The 23,794-nt window shown below is 45.0% G+C and overlaps 1 protein-coding gene across 1 annotated transcript in view; it reads right to left on the bottom strand.

Annotated features, from left to right (window-relative positions):
* The window catches only part of sorcs1 (sortilin-related VPS10 domain containing receptor 1), a gene marked incomplete at both ends in the record, with an annotated part of 670,421 nt that overhangs the window by 4,012 nt on the left and 642,615 nt on the right, over positions 1-23,794 (bottom strand). Inside the window, 5 exons of the mRNA XM_084318344.1 lie at positions 374-473; positions 14,320-14,454; positions 16,798-16,910; positions 18,925-19,048; positions 22,392-22,525. Coding sequence (XP_084174470.1) covers positions 374-473; positions 14,320-14,454; positions 16,798-16,910; positions 18,925-19,048; positions 22,392-22,525 — 606 coding nt within the window. The remainder of the gene's footprint in view (positions 1-373; positions 474-14,319; positions 14,455-16,797; positions 16,911-18,924; positions 19,049-22,391; positions 22,526-23,794) is intronic.

Below are 23,794 nucleotides of genomic sequence, written 5' to 3'. Positions count from 1 at the left end.
CTTTGCAATTAAATCATGCATTAAACCCCTATGTACAAAATAATGTGAATTAATTTAATACAGTAGTATTGACATCTCTTACTCTTTATCTTATAAGCCCTTTAGGATAGTAGCAGCAACTCCAATAGGAAGAGGCACACATACTTGTAACGATGCTCACTCTCTGAATGTCTCTGTGTAGCTACATGGTGGGAGCCAATCACACACAGGGTTGGGGTCATTAGTTGGTGGGGCAACAGAAATAACACCTGACTATCTATCTAGGTCCTCTAACTTTCCACATGAGTGTTATGTCCCACTTAGGCTGCATTCAAGTTCCTCCTAGGCAACACTATATACAGACATTTGTATTTGTACAGAGATTGGGCCTTACCTGCTGATAGATGCGCTGCATACACTGTCACTTGGACCCCAGGCCGCAAGGTAAACTGGACAAGGTTTTGATTCAAGGCACTGAGCAAAACCTCTGAGAGCTGTTGGGACAGAGATAAAGATGTTATATTAGCAATTGTCAATATAATATGATACTATATACAGTTGTCAGTACAAGGTCATTGTTAAAATCATCAATGTCCTTTGACTTGTGTTTATTGGTTAATTTTACACCGGCGTACTGATGTTTCAAAGCTAACTGAAGACCTTTGTTTGATTCTTCTCAATCATCCATATCAAACATCTGCCAAAGATCATTGAGTGCAAATGTCCTCCATCCATTATTCCATGCCACAATGTGGTCTTCATTAAGGGTCCTCTTGTATCAGTGCATTGGTGGTTAGCACACTAATTAAGCATGACACAATAAAGGCCCAGTGGACGCCATGCTTCCACCAAGGACACGGTTAGCTCTCTCTGCATAGATCCTAGACATCTTTACTGCAATACATAATGGATACTGTGGAGTAAAATAGCCGGAGCCAAGGATGTACTCAGTCAAATAGACTTGGTTAATACAGATTTATTACAGATGCATCGAAATACAAGTTAGTTAAGAGTTATGCCGGATGACTCCACCGGGGTACAAGGCCAGGTTACCCGAGATAGCTCCTAGAATAATGTTAACGTAGACCTTTATACGAGGATAAAAGGGCGTGTGGTCAGGTGACCAGGTAGGAAAGAGATAGGAGGATTGGGGTTGGGGAGTGCTGGAGAGGGGTGAAGGAGGGAGGAGGGATGACAGGATGGAGGGGGGAAAGGGGGGTAGGTGCTTCAAGGGGAAGAAAGGCGCAGAGAAGGGGGATGGTGTAGGTATTGGAGGTGAGAGACAAAGGGTGGTGACTGATTGATCAGGGGAGACAAAAGGATTGACTGGAAGACAGGACATTTGGGTATTGGGGATTAATCAAGGGAAATTGGGACTACAGTATGTTTGGGGGGGAAACATATAATTACTACCACAATACAATGCAACATTGTTCTATCCTCGCTCCGCATATCGCTTCGCCTAGATTAGATTAGATTGTACTTTATTGTCATTATATTTGCATACAACGAGATTTGGGACTCAAACTTAAGGTGCAGTAGTGGAAGCAAATATAAAATGACACTATAAAAGAGAAACATAAAATTAGATACAATAAAACAATGTTACAATACAATATACAAAATAACAACAATATACAAAATAACAATCACAGTGTCAGATGGTAGTGGGTGGGTATTGCACTGTGGATATTGCACTTGATGGGTAGGATGTTGCAGTGTGGGACGAGGGGGAAAGGGTGAGTTATTGGTGCATATTAGAGTTCAAGGTGGTGATGGCTCTGGGGAAGAAACTGTCTCTGAGCCTGTCTGTTCTGGCTCTGATGCACCTGTAATGCATGCCCAATGGCAACATGTCGAACAGGTGGAAGCCAGGGTGTGAGCTGTCCTTGGTAATGTTGTTTTGCTCTGTTGAGGCAGCGGGAGTTGTGAAAGTCCTTCAGGGAGGGGAGGGGGCAGTCGATGATTCTTTGTGCCGAATTTATGACCCTCTGAATCGCCTTTCTGTCGGCTTCAGTGCAGCCTATTGGACTGTTCCCTGTGTGTGTATGCTGAAATAACTTTCCAATGCACCTATCACAGGCCAGAGCATCCCTGTAGCAAACGTTCCTATCAGCTGAGGAATTTTCTTCACAGCACCTTTAGAAACTCTTTTCTTCGCTCTCAATGAACGTCAACAACGTTGCCACAACTCAACACTCTTTTCAGAAGCATTCTGTTAGCAGGGAAGTGTTCTCCAGGCTCATCCAGGGTATTCCCCTTCCAGCCCGTCACCTCTTCCTGAACCGAATGGCATGGTAGGCAAGTTTTACCGCCAACAACCAACCATTCGGCAGCCGTCCCTGTGCCCCAGGTTCCTAGAGTGACGAGGCTCGATAGGGCCTGGCATGTATCACGGCTCCTGTCAACAGTATTAGACAGCAAGCTGTGTGCTTCCTCAGTCCTCCCAGAATGATTGGCCATCAACAGAGTCAGTAGCAGTGCTATCCTTAGCCCTGCCTTCATCCCCCAGAACATTACGAGCTCTTTCCGCTCCAGAGACGTTGTTCTTAAGGCATTTTATTCTCCTCTCCATTCTTATGATCGGGAGAGGAAGTGGCATCTGCTTTGCTCTGTCCACACGCTCTCAATCTATGTGAGACATCTGCTTTGCCCTGTCCGCACACTTTATATCTATGTGAGACATCTGCTTTGCTCTGTCCACACGCTCTCTATCTATGTGAGGCATCTGCTTTGCTCTGTCCAAATGCTCTCTACAGTATCTATGTGAGGCATCTGCTTTGCTCTGTCCACATGCTCTCTACAGTTCTTGCTTTGCCCTGTCCGCACACTTTCTATCTACAGTATGTGAGGCATCTGCTTTGCCCTGTCCGCACACTTTCTATCTATGTGAGGCATCTTGCTTTGCCCTGTCCACACACTTTCTATCTATGTGAGGCATTTTCTTTGCCCCGTCCGCGTGTTATCTATCTATTTTAGGCACACATCGGACATCAGAACCACCCTACAACTACTCACAGCGTCATGGTGTCCCATTGGCTGTGTGAGGGTCTCTCACTGTTACACCCAATCCAGACTCCACTCCATGTGTGGAGTATCTCCCCCCTCTGCTGTTTTCAGAGGGTTCTCGGTGGAAGCAGCTTCTTGGCCTTCCCCATGACCTTTTTACCAGATTGTATCTGTTGGACTCATTCTGGCCTTATCTTGGAGTCCCTCCTCTTCAAAGTTAGGGGCGACAGTGGGTCAAGAGGTAGAGCAGTTGTCTGGTAATCTGGAGGTTCCCGGTTCGATTCCCGCTCCTCCCGGGCAGCATGTCAAAGTATCCTTGAGCAAGACACTTAACCCATAATTGCTCCAGATGAGCAGGTTGGCTCCTTGCATAGTTACCTCCGCCATCGGTGTGTGAATGTGTGAGTGAATGGGTCAAATGTGACGAACAAATTGTAAAGCGCTTTGGATAAAAGCGCTATATAAATGCAGCCATTTACCATTTACAGTACCATCTTCATTCTAGCTCTTGCTAGTTATGATATGATGGTTATGAAGTATAACTCTAGTTATGAAGTATAACGAAGGTTATCCTATAACCCTAGTTACCGTAAATCCTCAAATATAGGACGGGTCTTGTATTTACCTCAGCTGCAAAGAGCACCAGGCCTTTATTAGAGAGATGCTTATATAAGAGGCAGGCCTTAATTTCACAAACTGGCCAATTGTAACTGTGATTGATTGATTTTATTTAGACATAAACATATAGAGATCACATGAGTATTTGCTTTGTCAGGGTGAAACTGTGGTGGATTAATGTAATTCACACACTGAAGTTGGAACTGTCTATAGGTTGCGGGGTCCGGGGACGATTTAGCGTGTGGTACCTTCTCGACTACCTCAGTCGAATCGAGTTGATGATAACATGCAGTTCGGGGACCCCCCTAAAAAGGGGCCTGGCGAGGTCAACGAGGCCGCGGCATCGAGACCCCACCAGACGGTCACTGATGACACCACCCCCCACATCACCAGCATATCGGACAGGGACTACAATAGGTGAAAGCCCTTCTCCACCTGGCACGCCGCTCCGAAGCGCTCCAAGGAGGCTTCCCCCTACAATGACGTGAGGCCAGCTGGCGCACCGGGGAGACAACCCTCCAAGGAGGTTGATCCCTCAATCCAGGCCGACAGGTCTTAACAAGAGCAGAACTCGACCTGCGCCTGGAGCACTGCGGACTAGACAGGCGCCTAAGGGGCTTACTGTAAGAACAGTATCCCGACGGAAAGGGTGTTCGGTATGCCGTGCACCATGTCACAATCTCATGGGGTCACTTACCTCGCAGAGTCGGAGCTATCTCCACCAGCGAACAGATTCCACCACGAACCCTGACCCTGCCAATTTATTAATCCTGCAGGGTCAAGGTTCAGAGAAAGAGTTTGACACAATTGGCAGACGTCATGAAACATGCAGGGGCATACTCTCGGGCAGCTGGGGTCAGACCCGGGCTCAACCGGAGTCGACTCTGCTACCAAAACACCGGGGAGACAACCAACCCATATGTTTATTAACAGAAAATGGTTGCTCCCTTAACCCATTAATAAACCCTGGAAACATAACTGCGCGTATACACAGGCTATACAATGCAGTTCAAGGTGTTTCAGGTTTAAAAATGGGTTAACCCAGGCCACAGGTCAATGAGGGGGAGGCCCGACCTGGGCCTGGAGGACCGGGACCTACACAGAGATGCATAGAGGAGTTGACAGAAGCAGCCTCCCCAACAGCCCCCTCCCATCCCCGGTTTAGCAGGGAAGGAGGGGTGAAATGAATGGAGAAGGACCAACCCAGCTAACATTGTGCAAAAAGGTACAACACAGTATAGACCAATGCACACCACTGTTAAGGGCAACTCGTAGTGGCATCTACATGACACACACATTCATGACATCAACCCCTGTGACATCCGGCCCGCCCTGGCATTTTCCCCCCGGAAAAGCTCAGGGTCCTTCGGGGTACCAGAACTTGTCTGCGTCCCGGCCGACAATGGGTTAAACTGATCCGGTTCGGCACGACCAGGACAAGTCCTGTGCCCTTGTCACGCCGCCGCCCCCAGTCCTAAGAGGGGGGTACAGTAGGTACGCGTGTCGATCCAAAACCTCAGAGGGGGCGCCACCAAGACGGTCAGTACGCGAACGCACCGATCCCGGTGGCCCACCTAACGGCGTGAAACCCCCCTGCCAATGTTTGATCTATTCCGTCATCTCCCCCCGGAGATGTACGTAAGTCCTCAAGTCTAACCTAGTGCACTGGCGCTCGGTAGAGATAAGAAACCCCCTTCCCAGCCGACCGCATAAAAAACACAGTTTTTATGATGTTGGGAAACCAAGGCGCGCCGGCCCAAAAAGCGGATTCAATCATTGAAAAACACCCTGGGCCAGCGCTGATCGGTCTCGTAAGACCAAATGCTGATTTATGAAACAGCGTGTAAGCTCGTAAAGAACCCGAGAACAGTGACAGCGAATTTCTAACAAGAAAGAGCCCCACAATGTATCTCCGTGCCGTCTGGGACAAACAGCAGAAAGTCGGTCTATGAGAGACACAGACACAGGCTTTTATACGACGAGCGTGGGAACAAAAAACCACGTCAATTCTGCTCTTTATGTAAGAGGGGATTTTCCGCGAGAGACCTCAACGTGAGTAAAACAATTGAAAAAGGTTCATGTAACAATTTGGACTAAGTAGACAAAACGGCCCAATATACACTACTGTTTAGAGAGCAGAGCAGAAGGACCAATAGTTCGGACTGCATCGCATCACCTATCCTTTACAATGACAGCGGTCTGTAGCACAGACCCTGTAACTCACGGACACGTCTCTTGGCCAATGAGAAAACGCGCCTGTGACGTCTTCAATGGCCAGGGAAATCCTGTGTCCCACCTATCCTAATTTGGTGTGGGATACAGGGAAATCCCCCCCTCCCCCCTCTCTGTGACGAGAGAGAGAACACCCTCGTCAGGGAGACTGATACATAGCAAGCTACATGAAAGCACATACACCTTTCTTTTTTTGTATCCACTTTTTCTCCTCCTTTTTTTGTGTGTTTCTCCCATCCCAATTTAGTCGTGCCAATCCCCCCCCCTCCCCTGTCTTGATCGTTGCTCGCATGTGCCCCCCACTGGTCGGTCGTAGGGAGGGTTGAAGAATCTATCGCATGTCCCCTCCGATACATGCAGAGTCAGCCAGCCACATCTTTTCACCTGACAGCGTGGACTCTCATTGGCGAGGTGTAGGCCTGCCACGATAACACATTTTGCTGGGCGATTAATTGCCCCCGAAAATATCGCGATAAGCGATATTATTGCGACCGGTTAGAGAATCTTTTTTGAGAAATTTATTTCCCAAAACTTTTATTTTGAAGCCCACCGCTCCATCTTTTCCGGTGTTTTAGACTTTTATTTTGAAGCCCACCGACCGGACCGGAAGTATTGTTGTGATTATCCTAAGCAGAACCTAGTATGAGCCGACAACTTGTCTCATCCGGTTCTGTTTTTGAGCTAATGATAAAACAAATTGTTGGTGAACAACTAACTTTAGGTTAGTTTTAACGTTAGCTACTAACGTTAGATGCAGCTACTACAGGCAATCAATGATGAGGAGGAAGCGTCAAAGCAGTATATAATAGAATAGCTGTGGTGCGTAAGCACTGCAGCACGACTCGAAACTACCGGAGTGTTATAATAAATGTATTCATGTTTAACTTGTCCCCGTGTCCAGTCCTTTGACTAGCCCCACCCGTTCATTGTAAACAATGATGCATGTAATTGTATTAACGTTATTCTGTGTTGTACTTGTAGCTATGCTATACGTTGTATTTAGTTTGTTAGCTATTTAGCTAATGTTGTTAGCATGGAATGAGAATCAAAGCTCTATCTTTCATCTTTATTTAGCAGTCCAGTTTCTCCGGGCAGTAGCGAGTAACTACTTGGGTCTAAAAATAGCTAACGTTACACTACAAATAATGCTACTTGGTTAAAAGGCGCAACACTATTGAGAAATGTAGTTAAGCTATGTGACGTTGCCCCACGGAGCTCCCGTGCTGTACTCTAGTAACGTCAGCGGCCCGCCTCCCAACACGGACAGTGACTGACAAGGGGCACTGGTTCCGCCTCATTAAAACAAACGCGCAAATAGCAATTAATCGCGCCCGTCAAAATCATTGCATTCATTTTAATTATCGCAGCAATTAATCGATTTATTGCTTATCGCGGCAGGCCTAGCGAGGTGTAACGTGTGGGAGGCTCACACTACCCTCACCATCTCCTGTCCTTGCTGTGCAGGCGCCCTGACCGACCTGTAGGAGTTGCTGTTTACAACAACCAGATTACCACCCATCAACTTCCCTCCCGCTGACTCTGCCAATTGAGTCAGTATGATGGCCAGCCCAAGCCGGAGGCAATGCTGAAAGCCGGATTCGATACCGGTGTCTCTCGCGTTGGTGACGAGCGCTTAGACCGCTGCGCCACCCAGCCGCCTGCACATACACCTTTCTGTTGAGTAATAGCTTTACATCCTGTACGCCAACCACAGCCGATAACCTTGTTTGTGTAAAAAACGGGTTTCATCCACGGCTCTGAAAAACTGTGCGAAAAACTTGCCACCCGCAATTTTTTTTACCTTTACCCTCTTGAGATCATGTGTACAAAAAAATCGAAGGAAATTAATAAAGGGAAGATGATAAAACCGAAGGTTCTGTAGATACAGTACTGAATTCTCCCATCAGGACCAATGTAATTTGAAATATTATTATAGAATATAGAATAGATGCTTATACATTACCTTATTATAGCCAATTCGCACATTTATATATATATACATATATTATCTTTCAAATGCCCGAGTTCAATTTGGATTTATTATCACCAGGCGTGCATAAGAACAGATAATGATATCTACTGTAATCTAGTGTACTTTTTTATTTTCCCCACAGTGCAACCGTTTTGAAACGGTTTCAGATCTAATTGTTCCTACATGCTAACAATAGGGAGGAGAAACTAACTGCGTTTCAATATTTGTCAAAAACATTACCTTTTGTGGCTTATTATCGCGAATAATAACAGTTATTGACATAATTCATAATTCAACTCTGAACTTTGAACCACCATAGAACTTGCCAGGAAGTGTAGTTCGGAAAAATTCCAACGCTGGTCGACAGCTATGCATGTCCTCTATGAAATGGCCACAAAAAGACTACAATTCCCATGGTTCAAAATTTCCATTTTCGTTTCAAGCTTGGAATGGACGATCGAAAATCGAAAAATTAAAACTATCTTTTAAAGGGGAACTATTTTACTATTTCTTTCACTATTTGGGCACTTTTACACAATTCCTGTGAGTCTATGGAACACCTCTGTAATATATATATTTTTTTTTATTCATTGTTTTGTATTTCTAATCAAGTCCTCAAAAACAGCATTTTTCTACCTCAAGATCTCGAGCCGTTTTGAGGCTGTGCTCCAACCGCTGTGTGCAGCTCATCTTGTATCTCAACATTAACATGCAGCGGTGTCTCTCTGACATCACAAATCGCGCACATTTTCAAATGACTCAGTTCAGTGAGGGTGAATATTGTGAGAGGAGAATTGGAAGAATGCGCCAATATGAGAATTTTGAGACATAGATCATATTAATATAAGTTCACATAGCTAGGAAACAATGCTAAACACTCAAAAAGGCCATTTATAAGATAGTTACCCTTTAACACTTTTAACTAGGGATGCTCGATATTGGCTTTTTTACCGATACGATATACCGATATTGTCCAACTCTTAATTTCCGATACCGATATCAACCGATATCACATTTTAATGCCGATATCAGCCGATAATATCGGTAGGCCGATAATATCGGACATAATTTCTATAGAAATGTAAAAAAAAAAAAAAAAAAAAGATTTGAAAACCGATACCGATATTTTCCAATATCACATTTTAATGCCGATATCGGCCGATAATATTGGTAGGCCGATAATATCGGACATCCCTACTTTTAACCTATTGCTAAACTAACGTATTGATGATAATATACATTCTACATGCTTTTGTGACATGTTAGTGATGTTAATACTTGAAAACGTTTGATTTTAAAATCGCAAATTTTTTGCATCACTCTGAAAAATATGGATCTGATCATAATGTCATTTAAGGGTCGGTACCGACCCTGGGGGGTGGAACAGGTTAAGCAAAGAAAAAATATCAGACTGAGAGAGGGACTCAAAAAGTCCTTGGTTCACATGCTACATATGTACAACTCTGTAAGCTAACAATAGCACACCAGTTGTGGACTCAAATGCTACTTTTGACCTAAAACGTATTTACATGAAACACACACAACTCTCATCATACGACGAAGCCCCAAGTTCACTTTTACCATGTAAGAAAGAACACTGGCTTAGGTAGAGAGAAAAGGACATAAGCCCTTGGCTAAGTGCTAGAACACAGGCCTTGTACACAATAGCAAATTAAGCAAATTTCCTCTTTAGAGAAAATCGCACAAAACTCTCAAGCAAGAACGCAACCCTAGCATTCTTAGCTGTGGGTTTATATTGCACATGCCGTATCCCCCAAAATACAGTGAATCAACACACGTTTTGGGGGGCAGAAGGGGTAAATGTCACTTGCGTCGCCCGCCGCACGCGGGGTGTCGTTTGCCCCCACGGGGAGCTGGCCCGGAGGGATGGTGCTGGGGAGCCGTCTGGCCACGTCGTTCCCTACCGTTCCCCCCGGGCGCAGGATCACTGGCCGCAGCGGTGGCGTCGTCCTCTCCCCGTCCACAAGGCTTCTTGCTGGCAGGGCCAGTAGTGACGGTGGTGACGGCTGAAGTCTTGCTCCGACGTCGCCTCCACGTCACGCCTCCGGTTGCGGTGGTGTCGGGCCGGGGGAAGTGGGGTTGTAGGACATACCGCTGCTCTTCCAGGTCCTTGCAGGCTGATGACATCTCCTGCATCGCCGAGCCGAAGAGCCCAGCGTCGGAGAGGGGGGCCATGAGGAGAGGGATCCTCCGTTGGTCCGACAGCGCCGCCTGCTAGAGCCACAGGTGGTGTTGGATTAGAGTGGCCAGGGCGCGTTGTTTCCCCGCAGCTATTGCCTGTAGCTTCGAGAGATGCAGGATGGCTCCCGTCACCTGGGCGTGGAGGTACCTCTGATGGTCATCTAGTACCACCCCACTCGCCATCAGCCCCGACATAAAGCGCGCTAGCTGAGCGATGTTGCTTGTTGCAGCTAGGCTCTGGGTCGAAGCAATGTAGGCCTGGTCACTCCAGACAGCCAACTGCTTATTTTGCGGCTCCCACACCATCTCGGGGCAAAGGATAGATGCCATCGGGCTGTCAAGCCGTGGCACCCCCTCCTTCAACCCCTGGACCAAACCCACCATGTAGGCACGTAGGTGGGGGTACGGCCGACGATGCGGGGAATTACCTGTCCCCGCGACACGTAGGCCTCCATTGATGGGAAGAACGGGCAAACAACGCTCGCCTCCCTCACAGGACGGCGTTGCCAGAGATGACCTATCATGTCGTCAGGAACAGGTGCCGGCAGTGGCGTCGGCAGCGGCACACCGTTAGCATGGGCCGCTGCCGTCATGAGTTCGGGGAACAAAGCACGCAACTCCCTTTGCATACTGTCTTCCGCAACGCTCGCATCCCTCGCGTTTGGGAGGCTACATTCACTTTCTCTGTAAGATAGGCGGGAGCCAACGTCCAGTGCGGATGACAGCAGGGCATCTCGTCTCGGAGGTGGTGACTTTAACCCAGTCTCGGAGTACGAGGCTCCCCTGCCACTCCCCGAGGGGGAGAATGCTGTGTTCCCGCAGGAGCGCCGAACAAGAATTCCCCCGCCCCCTCCATGTAGGCCTCTGTTTCCATTGGACGCGATGGAGAGGAGACGAGGGAATCACCGCTCGGCGCCGGCCCGACACAGCCGCTAAACTGTCCGCCCCCGCCGCTCATCGTCGAATGACGAGAACGAGCCGAGGCGGAGAGCTTGCACCACAAATCCCCCTTCACCAGTGGGACCGTCAGCTCACCAGCTGACTGCCCTCTGGTGGGGGAACCAGAGCCGGAACTCGGCCACCTCACAGGAGATGGGAGCTTGACGGCCCCTCTGCAACGCGCACTCTCCTCCGGGTGCCGCTGAGGCGCACCTGTCTGCCACAACCGCGGAGACAGGAACGCCCCACGATGCACGGAGGAAGCCGCGACTGTGAAGCGCCGGTGGAGGTCAAAACGATAGTCGTCTAAACCCTCCGGTGGTGAAGACATTATACCTTTCTTTTCTCGAAAATTAGCGAGAGAGAAAACAAAAACACAATGTCAACACAGCTCCTTAACTAAACTAACTACTACTATAATTTAAGCCCTGAACTTGAAGAGGTGCTATACACGTACTTCACAGTGGTGAAAGTAGGGAAGGAGCTGGTAGTATGGCCATGACCCCGCTTATATGTGAGCGGATGTGGGCGTGGTCAGGCAGGTGTGGTGCGTGCACGTGGTTGAGTTTTCATGATAGCATATGATTAAAGGGACAGTTCCAATAGAGCAGAGCGCAAAGCTATACGAAATATAACTGCTTTTCTTCCCCGTTGTCCCAGGTTATTTAGAAATGATGGAAGGGAGAATGCAAGCTACAGCCCCTGCTGATATACCAACTTGGGGGGGGGGGCAGTCCTCGTCTGGGATAGGCGCCCACGCACACAGGGCAGTCCAATAGGCAAGGCAAGATGCTTTGCTTGTATTCATATAACCAGAGTTATACTTCATACCTATCATTCTCAGAACAGGCAACTTTACCTACCCTGACCTGAAGATAAACTATCAAAAGCCAAGCAGTGTCCAATCTTGTCTCCTCATAATCTGTTTCCCACACGTGAATGGTCAGGTTCATGCCATTATGAATCTATAAAAAAGTGTTTCCTTCCATCACCATCGCTCTGCATTCATCAGACAAGAATAAATAGAGTTGCATACAGAAGGATACAGTATGTAGAATACCTTGGCCAGGCCCGGACTGGCCATCGGGAGCACCGGGAGTTTTCCCGGTGGCCTGGCCTGCACAGATTAAAAAAAATAATAATTATAAAAAAATAAAATAAAAAAAAATTATTATTATTTTTTTTATTTATTTTTTTGCCAGGCGATTGTTTCTAGTTGTGGCGGCGTCGCGGCGCGATAGTTAGATAACCTAGATGGGTGGGGAACAACCAGGATTTCACTGTCTGCCACAGAGTTGGAGAACTATCTGACTCTCTCTCTCACGGCCGGCGGATCACACACACACAATGGAGCCGTGCTGCCGCTTGTGATTGGTGGAGGCGGGACCAGGCGATACAACTGATTGACAGCGGAGGCGGCGAATGGAATGGCAGACGGCACTCAGATGCAGAATAACAGCCAGGCAATGAGCCAGGTAGTGAGGGACTCGGGAGAGATACAGTAGAGCGAAAGTCAATTAACGTTGATGTCAAGATGGACAGTGGAAGAAAGAGAAAGGGTGGAGGAGAGAGGGATAAAACAAAGAAAAAGAAAGGCCCTTACAGGAGAGAGTGGTTAACTGTATTATAATAGTAAATAGAAAAATATGTTGTGCTCTTGCTTTTTTCTTTTTGAAGGTGGAGAGAGTAGCATTGCTAGTGCCACAACAGTTTTATTTGAGGTCCATAACAGTAGGCCTACATTGTACTAAGCAATTGTTGGCTCATTAGTTTGTGATTCACATGCACTAAAATTCACCAGAATGCAGGAAATTAAGTCTTTGTAACAAAAAAATTCCTGGTGGGGGACCCCCAGACCCCCCGCTTAAAAAGTGGCCTGACTGGGGCTATATTTCGCGCTATATCTCCCGGTATGAATTATTTCCCCAGTCCGGCCCTGACCTTGGCTAAACACATACCCCAGGTTCCACTCTATTTATTTTCATTACAAAGTTTCATCTATCTTATCTGCCTCATTTGCCAAATTAATTGTGATGCGTTTGATTTCTCTAGTCCTCCATCCTCCGTCTCGATTTCTTAGAAGTTTAAATTTAGACTGTGCTATGAATAATCATGTTTCCAACAGTGTACCAGGGTTGGTAAATCTATTATACATTCTAATAAGCGGCCCACATATTACACATCGCTAAGATGCCAACCTTGAATGAAGATTTATCGCCCGCTAGTGGAGCAGAGGGTCTTCCCGAGCAATCAACCAGGTGTGAGAGGGGAGGGGAAGGAAAATCAAATTGATTTCCTACACATGCCCACGAACACTTCCCATGAAGAGCAGCTCTTGCATTATCATTTTCTATTATGCCAGACTCAGAGGTAACTCAGCCCCATTTTGATACGGATGTGATTTAGTGACCCGTTCAGCCATGAAGAGCTCTTCGTCTGACATTTACGTTTTTGTGAGACTGAAACACCACTCCACTCCACCCCCCGAGGATGTGACTGAAGACTAAGACAGATCCTAGCCTATCGATGAGCCTACTGTTAAGATTCCTCCGGCATGCTGGAGAATTAGACTTGATCGTGTAAACACTGGATTGTGCATCGGTAGACCGACATTGACATCTAATGGAGGAAAGAGAGAAATACAGGCTACTAGCAACTATACTGCACACAGTGTCCAGGGAGCATGGTGTCTGCCTTGACACCCAAAACTAAAAGTTAACCACTTAACCTACACCAAGTCAGTGCCCCTACACAAAGCTCGACACATCCTCTAACACTGCCTTTGTTAGAGATTCAGAACGAGAATAGGTTTATCCCGTTTACTTGTCGGGATGTTATTGTTGTGCACACATAGATAGATAGATGTTTTTATTTGTCCACTTTCATGGAAATGTGTCTTTGGCTTCACCATGGTTGCAATCAACAATACACAATACAAACACCGCACAGGTACAAAATAACTTGACCCAAAACATCCCAATACATACACAAAAAGAGAAACAACAACAGCAACAACAGGGACAGAGCTTCAGGTACCTAACCAGTACCATGGTTCAAATTAAAATCTAAGAATTCATCAGAGCAATGGCATGTGGGATGAAGGACTTCTTAAATATGTTTTTGGGGGCTAGAGGAACTCTATAGCGCCTTCCAGATGGAAGCATGTCAAACTCACCATGAAGGGGATGCAAAGGATCCAACAATATTCGCTGAGCCTTGTCCCTATTCCGAAATACATAGAACTCAGACAATTGTCTTTGTGGTTTCCCTATACTGGCATTGTTAACAATCCTTGCCAATTTGTTCTTATCCTTGGCATGGCAATCGACTGCAATGCCGTGAGAGTGTGTCGTCTGAAATGACCTCACCTGATCTAAATGAGCAGAGCTCGTCTCCAGCTTGCCCGCGGTCAGCTCCTTGTCAGGCAAAAGGAAGAACTCAGCCACCGTGGGCAACCCGGGGAGGACAGAAACCAGAAGCCGATCTTCTCTCACTCCCGTGGCCTGACGGAGAGCAGGGAGGGGAAGAGGGGGACGGGTAGGAAGACAAAAGAAAAAGAGAGGGAGGGAGCAAAAGGGGTTTATATTTATTCATACGTTCATTTTGTATTTGTTCCGCTCGTGGTAACGCACAGTTCCATGGCTTTGAAGGTAACGACCCAGTCGCATACTCAGCAGAACAAACGGATTTCCTCCTCGATCCAGACGGCAAACCTGTTCAACCTGAGGCATCCGCTGTCTAATCTTGTTACCGGCGTCTACACAGCCTATATATTCCACCCCACTTTAGAGGACGCAGCACCGGCCTGACATGACCATTTAACACAAGCAATTATCTCACAACCTCAAGCCGCTTTATTGATTGGAAATTAACACATGTACTTCAATCTTATTGTAACTGCCATGTTGAGTATTCAGTGAATGCCCTAAACCTCAACTTGAACGTGTCACTCGGTTAGACATGTTGTGGCCATTATGTGAAACCACTGAGACTTGAAGAAAATAAGCTGTATTTCTACTCAATGTCGTTTATTTTGTGCAGTTTGACGTCGCTCCATAACCTTGATAAACAAATGAATAGGATGCTTTGCTTCTTCCTTGTCCATGGATTGATTCATTGCCGACTACCTTATTCTCACTGTGTAGCGCATGAAGTGTGGATACTTGTCAGTTCAGGCGACATTGAGTTGAATGGGATCAGCCATCCTCGTTTATGACCACTTAAACAGATTATTACCTTGAATGTCAGAATCATCGTCAATGTAGGGGCGGCTAAGTGGCGCAGTGGGCAAGGCGCTCGCCACTAACGCAGGAGATGCTGGGTTCGAGCCCAGCTCTCTGCGTTGCTTCCGGCTTGGCTGGTCGTTCATACTAATACAATTGGCAGTATTAGGGTGTGGGAAAGCCAGTGGGTGGGGATCGGACGTTGTGGACACTGGACAGCGACTCCTACAGGTCGGTTGGTGCGCCTGTACAGCAGAATCAGGAAGCAACAGGGGCAGCGTGAGCCTCCCATGCGTTACTCCTCGCCACTGAGAGATCGCGCTGTGCAGGTGAAAAGATGCGACGGCTGCCTCCTCGTGTACCGGAGGGGACACGTGATGCAAGGCTTGTTCCACATTGCAGCCGACCAGTGGGAGGCATGGTCTAACAATGCAGCAGAGCGCACTATGGGTATTGCACTACCACCCCTGCAGGACTTGTACACCAGGAGGTGCAGATCCAGAGCCTGCAGAATAGTGAAGGACCTCACTGCCCCAACAATAGCCTGTTCAAGCTGCTGCAGTCAGGCAAAGCACAGAGAGACTCAGACTCAGCTTCTTCCCCCAGGCTATCAGACACTGAACACGGATCTCTCCACACACAAGCACACATGAACACACACACACACCACACATCCTCACTTGCACTCTCTCACACACCCCACAAACACACAACAAAAAAGGTCACTTTAAAAACAGAACTGTATCACTTTAAAAACAGAACTGTATATTTGTATATTATTGTATATAGTACTCATTACCTTTATTTCTTAAGCTTAGCATTGTATTGTATTTTATTCATATTACTTTTTATAATGTATATTCTATTTTATTATCTATTCAATTTAATAATTTTTGGACACCTTAATTTCATCGACAAATAAATCTCTTGAATCTGTGGTGTGGGTTTGAGGTATTTCTCAGTGACAGGTCACAACATTCAGACCTTCCAGCGCCCCCTCCATGCCGTACGTGGCGCACACGGCATCTATCCTATCTTCTACGTCTGCAGCCTCATTACTGCTGCCCAAATATGGCCCTGCACTCATAGACCAGCTATGTTCCAGGTTCACTGTGACAGACACACAGCTACAGCCATGATAATATTCTCTCTCTCTCTCTCTCTCTCTCTCTCTCTCTCTCTCTCTCTCTCTCTCTCTCTCTCTCTCTCTCTCTCCCTCTATATATATATATATATCTCCCTCTCTCTCTCTCCCTTTCTCTCTCTCTCTCTCTCTCTCTCTCTCTCTCTCTCTCTCTCTCTCTCTCTCTCTCTCTCTCTCTCTCTCTCTCTCTCTCTCTCTCTCTCTCTCTCTCTCTCTTCCAGCCTCATATCACTTCTCTTTCCATCTATCTCTCTCTCTTCCAGCCTCATATCACTTCTCTTTCCATCCCTCTCTCTCTCCCTCTCCCCCTCCCTCTCTCTCTCCCTCTCCCATCTCTCTCTCTCTCTCTCTCTCTCTCTCCCCCCCCCCTTCGCCGTGTCATTTATCATCATAAAAGTCTGATTTATCTTTCAGAAGCACCGTGGGGTCACGCTGCACGCAACCTTATTTACCGGCAAACTGTCTCAGGGGGGAGGTACCTGGATGATAGAGTTCCTGATGACACGGCTCACGTCCGTCCTCCACTCCGCCACGTCGGGGTTGTGCTCGTCCAGGTTGGATGAGAAGGCGAGTAGATGAGATCTGAAAAACTCTACAATCAAAGAGAGGAGAAGGAGATTCAATCATTAAAGGCCTAATCAGAAATACTAAAGTAAACGGAGGTTTATGAAGTACAAAAGGAATGGAGACACATTTTCATTCTCTAGTCGATTGACTGAGCTCTTGATACAAGGACCGACACTAGACAACATGCTGTCATTCTCTAGTTGACTGACTGAGCTCTAGATACAAGGACCGACACTAGACAACATGCTGTCATTCTCTAGTTGACTGACTGAGCTCTAGATACAAGGACTGACACTAGACAACATGCTGTCATTCTCTAGTTGACTGACTGAGCTCTAGATACAAGGACTGACACTAGACAACATGCTGTCATTCTCTAGTTGACTGACTGAGCTCTAGATACAAGGACTGACACTAGACAACATGCTGTCACTCTAGTCAATTGACTGACCTCTAGATACAAGGACCGACACTAGACAACATGCTGTCATTCTCTAGTTGACTGACTGAGCTCTAGATACAAGGACTGACACTAGACAACATGCTGTCATTCTCTAGTTGACTGACTGAGCTCTAGATACAAGGACTGACACTAGACAACATGCTGTCATTCTCTAGTTGACTGACTGAGCTCTAGATACAAGGACTGACACTAGACAACATGCTGTCACTCTAGTCAATTGACTGACCTCTAGATACAAGGACCGACACTAGACAACATGCTGTCATTCTCTAGTTGACTGAGCTCTAGATACAAGGACCAACACTAGACAACATGCTGTCATTCTCTAGTTGACTGAGCTCTAGATACAAGGACCAACACTAGACAACATGCTGTCATACTATTTGGAAACGCCAGAATCAAACATATCTACATTCTGATTTATAATCAGTTGAAGTCACGGAGTGAGTCAGAAGTCACAGAGCTTTAAATAAATGCATGTAACTACATGACTTAGTAGCACACACAAAAGTAATAATGGAGTATAGTGAAGCTAAAGTGGAGCTATAGACAAGCTACAGTGAAGCTATAGTGGAGCTACAGTGAAGCTATAGTGAAGCTACAGTGAAGCTATAGTGGAGCTATAGTGAAGCTAAAGTGAAGCTAAAGTGAAGCTACAGTGGAGCTATAGTGAAGCTACAGTGAAGCTACAGTGAAGCTACAGTGAAGCTATAGTCAAGCTACAGTGAAGCTACAGTAAAGCTATAGTGAAGCTATAGTGAAGCTAAAGTGAAGCTACAGTGAAGCTACAGTGAAGCTATAGTGAAGCTATAGTGGAGCTACAGTGAATCTAAAGTGGAGCTACAGTGAAGCTAAAGTGAAGCTACAGTGAAGCCATAGTGAAGCTACAGTGAAGCTACAGTGAAGCTATAGTGAAGCTACAGTGAAGCTATAGTGGAGCTATAGTGAAGCTAAAGTGAAGCTACAGTGAAGCTAAAGTGAAGCTACAGTGGAGCTATAGTGAAGCTACAGTGAAGCTATAGTGAAGCTACAGTGGAGCTATAGTGAAGCTACAGTGAAGCTACAGTGAAGCTACAGTGGAGCTATAGTGAAGCTACAGTGAAGCTACAGTGAAGCTACAGTGAAGCTACAGTGAAGTTATAGTGAAGCTACAGTGAAGCTATAGTGAAGCTACAGTGAAGCTAGAGTGAAGCTGCAGTGAAGCTATAGTGAAGCTACAGTGAAGCTAGAGTGAAGCTGCAGTATAGTGAAGTTATAGTGAAGCTACAGTATAGTGAAGCTACAGTATAGTGAAGCTAAAGTGAAGCTACAGTATAGTGAAGCTACAGTATAGTGAAGCTAAAGTGAAGCTACAGTATAGTGAAGCTACAGTATAGTGAAGCTAAAGTGAAGCTACAGTATAGTGAAGCTATAGTGAAGCTAAAGTGAAGCTACAGTATAGTGAAGCTACAGTATAGTGAAGCTATAGTGAAGCTACAGTGAAGCTAAAGTGAAGCTACAGTATAGTGAAGCTACAGTGAAGCTAAAGTGAAGCTAGAGTATAGTGAAGCTGCAGTGAAGCTACAGTGAAGCTCACCGTGGACAGAGATGGCTTTTCTGTCCTGGAGTATGATGTTCCCCGCAGACACCTGCACGGTGACTGCCGTGATGCCTTCCCTGGAGAACGTATGTGCCACACTAGCCTCCAGGGTGATTACCGGCTGAAAGACGAGCGAGAGAGAGAGAGAGGAAAAAGTAAGGGAGAGCAAAGGGATTCCCAAGGGAGACCCTTATCAACGCATGGTTAACATCTCACACTACCGTTATTTACACTACAGAGGTGTCAACCAGCCCAGAAGCCATGCACGCACGCACACACACACACAGAAACGCTTTCTCCCATGAGCGCAGCTGCGCTGCATATAAAGGTCCACAGAGAGTTGCCTGTGTGACATCGGCACCTCTTCCTGTCATTATTCACATCTCCATTTGTTCTTCAAATAGCTAAGAGATGCTAATGCCGCCTCGCTTTATCACCGCCTGGCATAACGGACCCGTCTTAGTGGCAGGCTACTAGGTGCTGAACAAACACATTCACCGCCGTTAGACAGATACGGATACCGTACCGATCGAGTACATATACTCACATGAATGTATGCACGCACGTGCGCACGCACGCACACACACACACACACACACACACACACACACACACACACACACACACACACACACACACACACACACACACACACACACACACACACACACACACACACACACACACACACACACACACACACACACACACACACACACACACACACACACACACACACACACACACACCCCAATACACACCAATACACACAAGTTACATTAGAGCCCTACCAGTGGGAATTGCATGATGTATAGGGAATTATACATTATTCAGGGTTGCTTGACTACATTAGATATGAGATGCACAGTTTTAGTCTCTAAAAATTTATTCCATATATATTAAAAAGTATCCATCGCTTTCAAGGCTATTATGGGATTGGTCGATTCTGGCTGGCGTAGTTGCAGGAACCCAGTCGATCTGTGGAGGAAAGCCTTTTAAGAAGAATACACTTACAGCTTTAGATTATTCTGAAAACAGTCACACTCATTTCACCAGAATAAGTGGTCACCTGGTCCTCGACCTACAGTAGGACTAATCATTTAAAATCCACAGCGCTATAGAGCCATATTCAACTGGAACAAGCTACCAGTCTCCACAAGGCGAGTAAATCTTAAAAAATTTGGGCTGGGATTTTATCGCATTAATTTAGATGAATTAACTACAGAAAAAATTAAAAGTTAAACAAATGTAGGCATTTAATCGCATGATGGTTTTTCTTTATTGTGGAAGAATGTTACCTTTCAAAGCATGTGCTATAAGTATAAAGTATAATAAATCGCAAATAACTTTTTTTCTTGTTTCTTGTTCATAAAAAAAAAGAAATGGTCAACTGTTCTGGAATGTACTTGAAACTACTGAGTTTTACTTTTACCTCGAAAGTGCTTGAGTTTACAAAAGGTCCTTTGCGCTATATATATTATTCCTAAAAATGTATGCACTTTGTTTAAAATGGCATTGATCTGTTTATCTGTGTAGTAGCTAATACAGGATTTTGCTGCTTAAACATATGTATAATGTATATTCATTGATTCACTCGTATACCAAAATGAATTTGAATTGAAAATGTTTGCTTTTCGCATCAAATATTGATATGCAATTAACATGTGATTAATTTTGATCTAATTAATTCGATTACAATTTGTAATCGAGTCCCACCACTATAAAAAAAAAAATATATATATATTAAGAAGTGAACTGATGTAAATTAGACTGTAAATAACACTGATGTTGTATGAGATAGTATGATGTAAGTGATATTATTTTATTGTATTTATTTTTTATTTTATTTTTACCATTTGAGATAGGTGTAGTCTATTTTTGGAATGTGAATGAATACAACCATATAACCATGCATTGTATCTTCACTGTTGAATATACATTTAGATTTCCTTTATGCTTTCAGTTTTCTTCTTCTGATTTTAATTGTATTATTAATTACATTCTGTATTTGTGTTCTGTTATATTACTTGTGTGTGAGGACCCCTACATGACTAAGACGACTAGTCATTAATTTGACAGCTAATGGGGATCCTAATACAACAAACAAACAAACAAACACTAAATACACTACAGTAGTTAGTAGTAGTCGGTAATTAAGCTGGAACACACGTTAGCGTGGTTGAGAGGTCCAGGACTGCTTGAGAGCAGACAACCTTGAGAACAACAAATCAGCCATAGTCACTGTTGTATTGTTTCAAATATAAGTGTTGCAAGTATTGAACGTATATACGGAGGAAATTCGGTGATTCACACTATGTCCTCAGTCACTCTATAGCCATAAATATGTAGCAGTATCTGCTTCTGACACTATAGTGTAATCGGCTTATGAACTCAATACAATTCTCTTCTTCTATTCTCCTACTATCTTCTCTATTTACCCTCTCCTATTCCCTTATTTTTCTTCTACTTCTTTTACTGTTTATTTCACTAACAGTATCGATCCATATTGTAATAAACAATCTTATTGAACTTTAGGAATAGTCTCATAATCATTCTGATATTAATTTCAATATTACTATTCCGATTTGTATTCTTTATACCTCGGACCACGGATCTTGAATTAGATCAAAAACACATCATTACAACATACCTCGGTATTGTTTCAAAGTGTTGAAAGTCTTGAACATACTACCTCAGTACTGTTTCAAATATAACTGTGAAAGACTTGAACGTACCTCTGTATTTTTTCAAATAGAACTGAAGATCTTGAACATACCTCAGTATTGTTTAAAATATTACTGAAAGTCTTGAACGTACCTCGGTATTGTTTCAAATATTACTGTGAAAGTCTTGAATGTAACTTGGTAATGTTTGAAAAAATAGTGTTGAAAGTCTTGAATGCACCTCTGTATTGTTGCAAACATAAGTGTTGAAAGTATTGAACACACCTCTGTATTGTTTCAAATATAACTGTGAAAGTCTTGAACGCACCTCTGTATTTTTTCAAATAGAACTGAAGATCTTGAACATACCTCAGTATTGTTTAAAATATTACTGAAAGTCTTGAACGTACCTCGGTATTGTTTCAAATATTACTGTGAAAGTCTTGAACATACCTCAGTATTGTTTCAAATATTACTGTGAAAGTCTTGAACATACCTCGGTATTGTTTGACATATAATTGTTGAAAGTCTTGACCGCACATCTGCATTGTTTCAAATATGACTGTGAAAGTCTTGAACGCACCTCTGTATTGTTTCAAATATAAGTGTTGAAAGTCTTGAACGCACCTCGGTATTGTTTCAAATATAAGTGTTGAAAGTCTTGAACGCACCTCGGTATTGTTTCAATACGTGTTGAAAGTCTTGAACGAAATTGGTATTGTTTCAAATATAACTGTGGAAGTCTTGAACGTACCTCTGTACTGTTTCAAACTTAGGTGTTCCAAAAGTGTTGAAACGCACCTCTGTGTTGTTTCCGATCCACCAGATGTACATGACGGTTCCCACTTGGCTGGGCCACAGCACTGCGGTGAGGTTCACCTCCTTATTCTTCACCGCCACAAAGGGAGCCGAGAGATGGATATACTCCAGCTGACCTACTCAAGACACACAAATACATCAATGCATGAACTCGGTGCACTGCACTACTTAGCGCCAACCCAAAACATACTACAACTTTATACTGTGCACAGAGAGAGAGAGAGAGAGAGAGAGAGAGAGAGAGAGAGAGAGAGAGAGAGAGAGAGAGAGAGAGAGAGAGAGAGAGAGAGAGAGAGAGAGAGATAGCGATATATATAGAGAGAGAGAGAGAGAGAGAGAGAGAGAAAGAGAGAGAGAGAGAGAGAGAGATAGAGAGCGAGAGATAGCGATAGAGAGAGAGAGAGAGAGAGCAAGAGCAAGAGATACCGAGAGCGAGATGGAGTGAGAGAGAGCAAGAGAGAGCGAGAGAGGGGGGGGGGGAGGGATATTTAGTTCAGAATCCCCTCCCCGCGCTGGGACTGTTGGCCGCCATCTGTGTGTTATTTTTCATTCATGGCACTCCTGAGCCAGCCGTGGCCCTATTTGTACGGCTGGCGCGTAAGATTGACAGATTGGAGGGTCTCGGCGCTCCCTGATCAATAAGTCAGCTCTGTTACATCTGTCACCTCCGAACACGCCGGGGGTGGTCAGCCCTGTCACATACCCCGAGAGACAGCCGTGTCTTCCAAGTGATACGGGGGTGGGGGGTGGAGTGGCTATGAAGGGGGGGAGCTGACTGGAGTGGAATCGTAATGGGATTCTCTGTTGTTTATTTGGTTAAGAGGAGCATATACCACAAACAGACATGGTATGTTGCATGTTTTGTACGAGATAACGACAGCAATTTCTGTGAACGTGATAAGATTGTACTCTACACAGGACGTTATGCTTATGAGTTAAATAGGGAATAGATTTGTGAGGATTATGAGGTCTACAGAGAGTTTGAAGAGACATATGTACACACACATCCAAACACACACACATCGTGGGCATGGACTGCTGCCAATAGCTGGAGAGCTAATAGCTGGAGAACTTGAGAACTGTTAGGACTGTCTGACTCTTAATACTAAACACTGCACAGACTCTGGTGCAGTGTGCTACTCACTGATTGATTCACTGATAGAATCTTGCCATTCCACTACTATTATCACTATTATCACTATTATCATGTCATCACTATTACTATTCCTATTATTGCCTCTTCTGCCCTCTCCCATGCTGCTATGACACCTGCATTTCCCCAAGCGAATTAATAAAGGAACACTTGACTTGACTTGATTTGACACACAGGCACACACAGCCACACACATGTTTGTTTATGTGAAATATGGGGACATTACAGAGAC

This window comes from Notolepis coatsorum (assembly GCF_963971535.1).
Source record: "Notolepis coatsorum genome assembly, chromosome: 7".
Taxonomy (NCBI): Eukaryota; Metazoa; Chordata; class Actinopteri; order Aulopiformes; family Paralepididae; genus Notolepis; species Notolepis coatsorum.
Note: the sequence above shows the minus strand (reverse complement) of the source record. Positions and strands in the feature narration are given on the sequence as shown.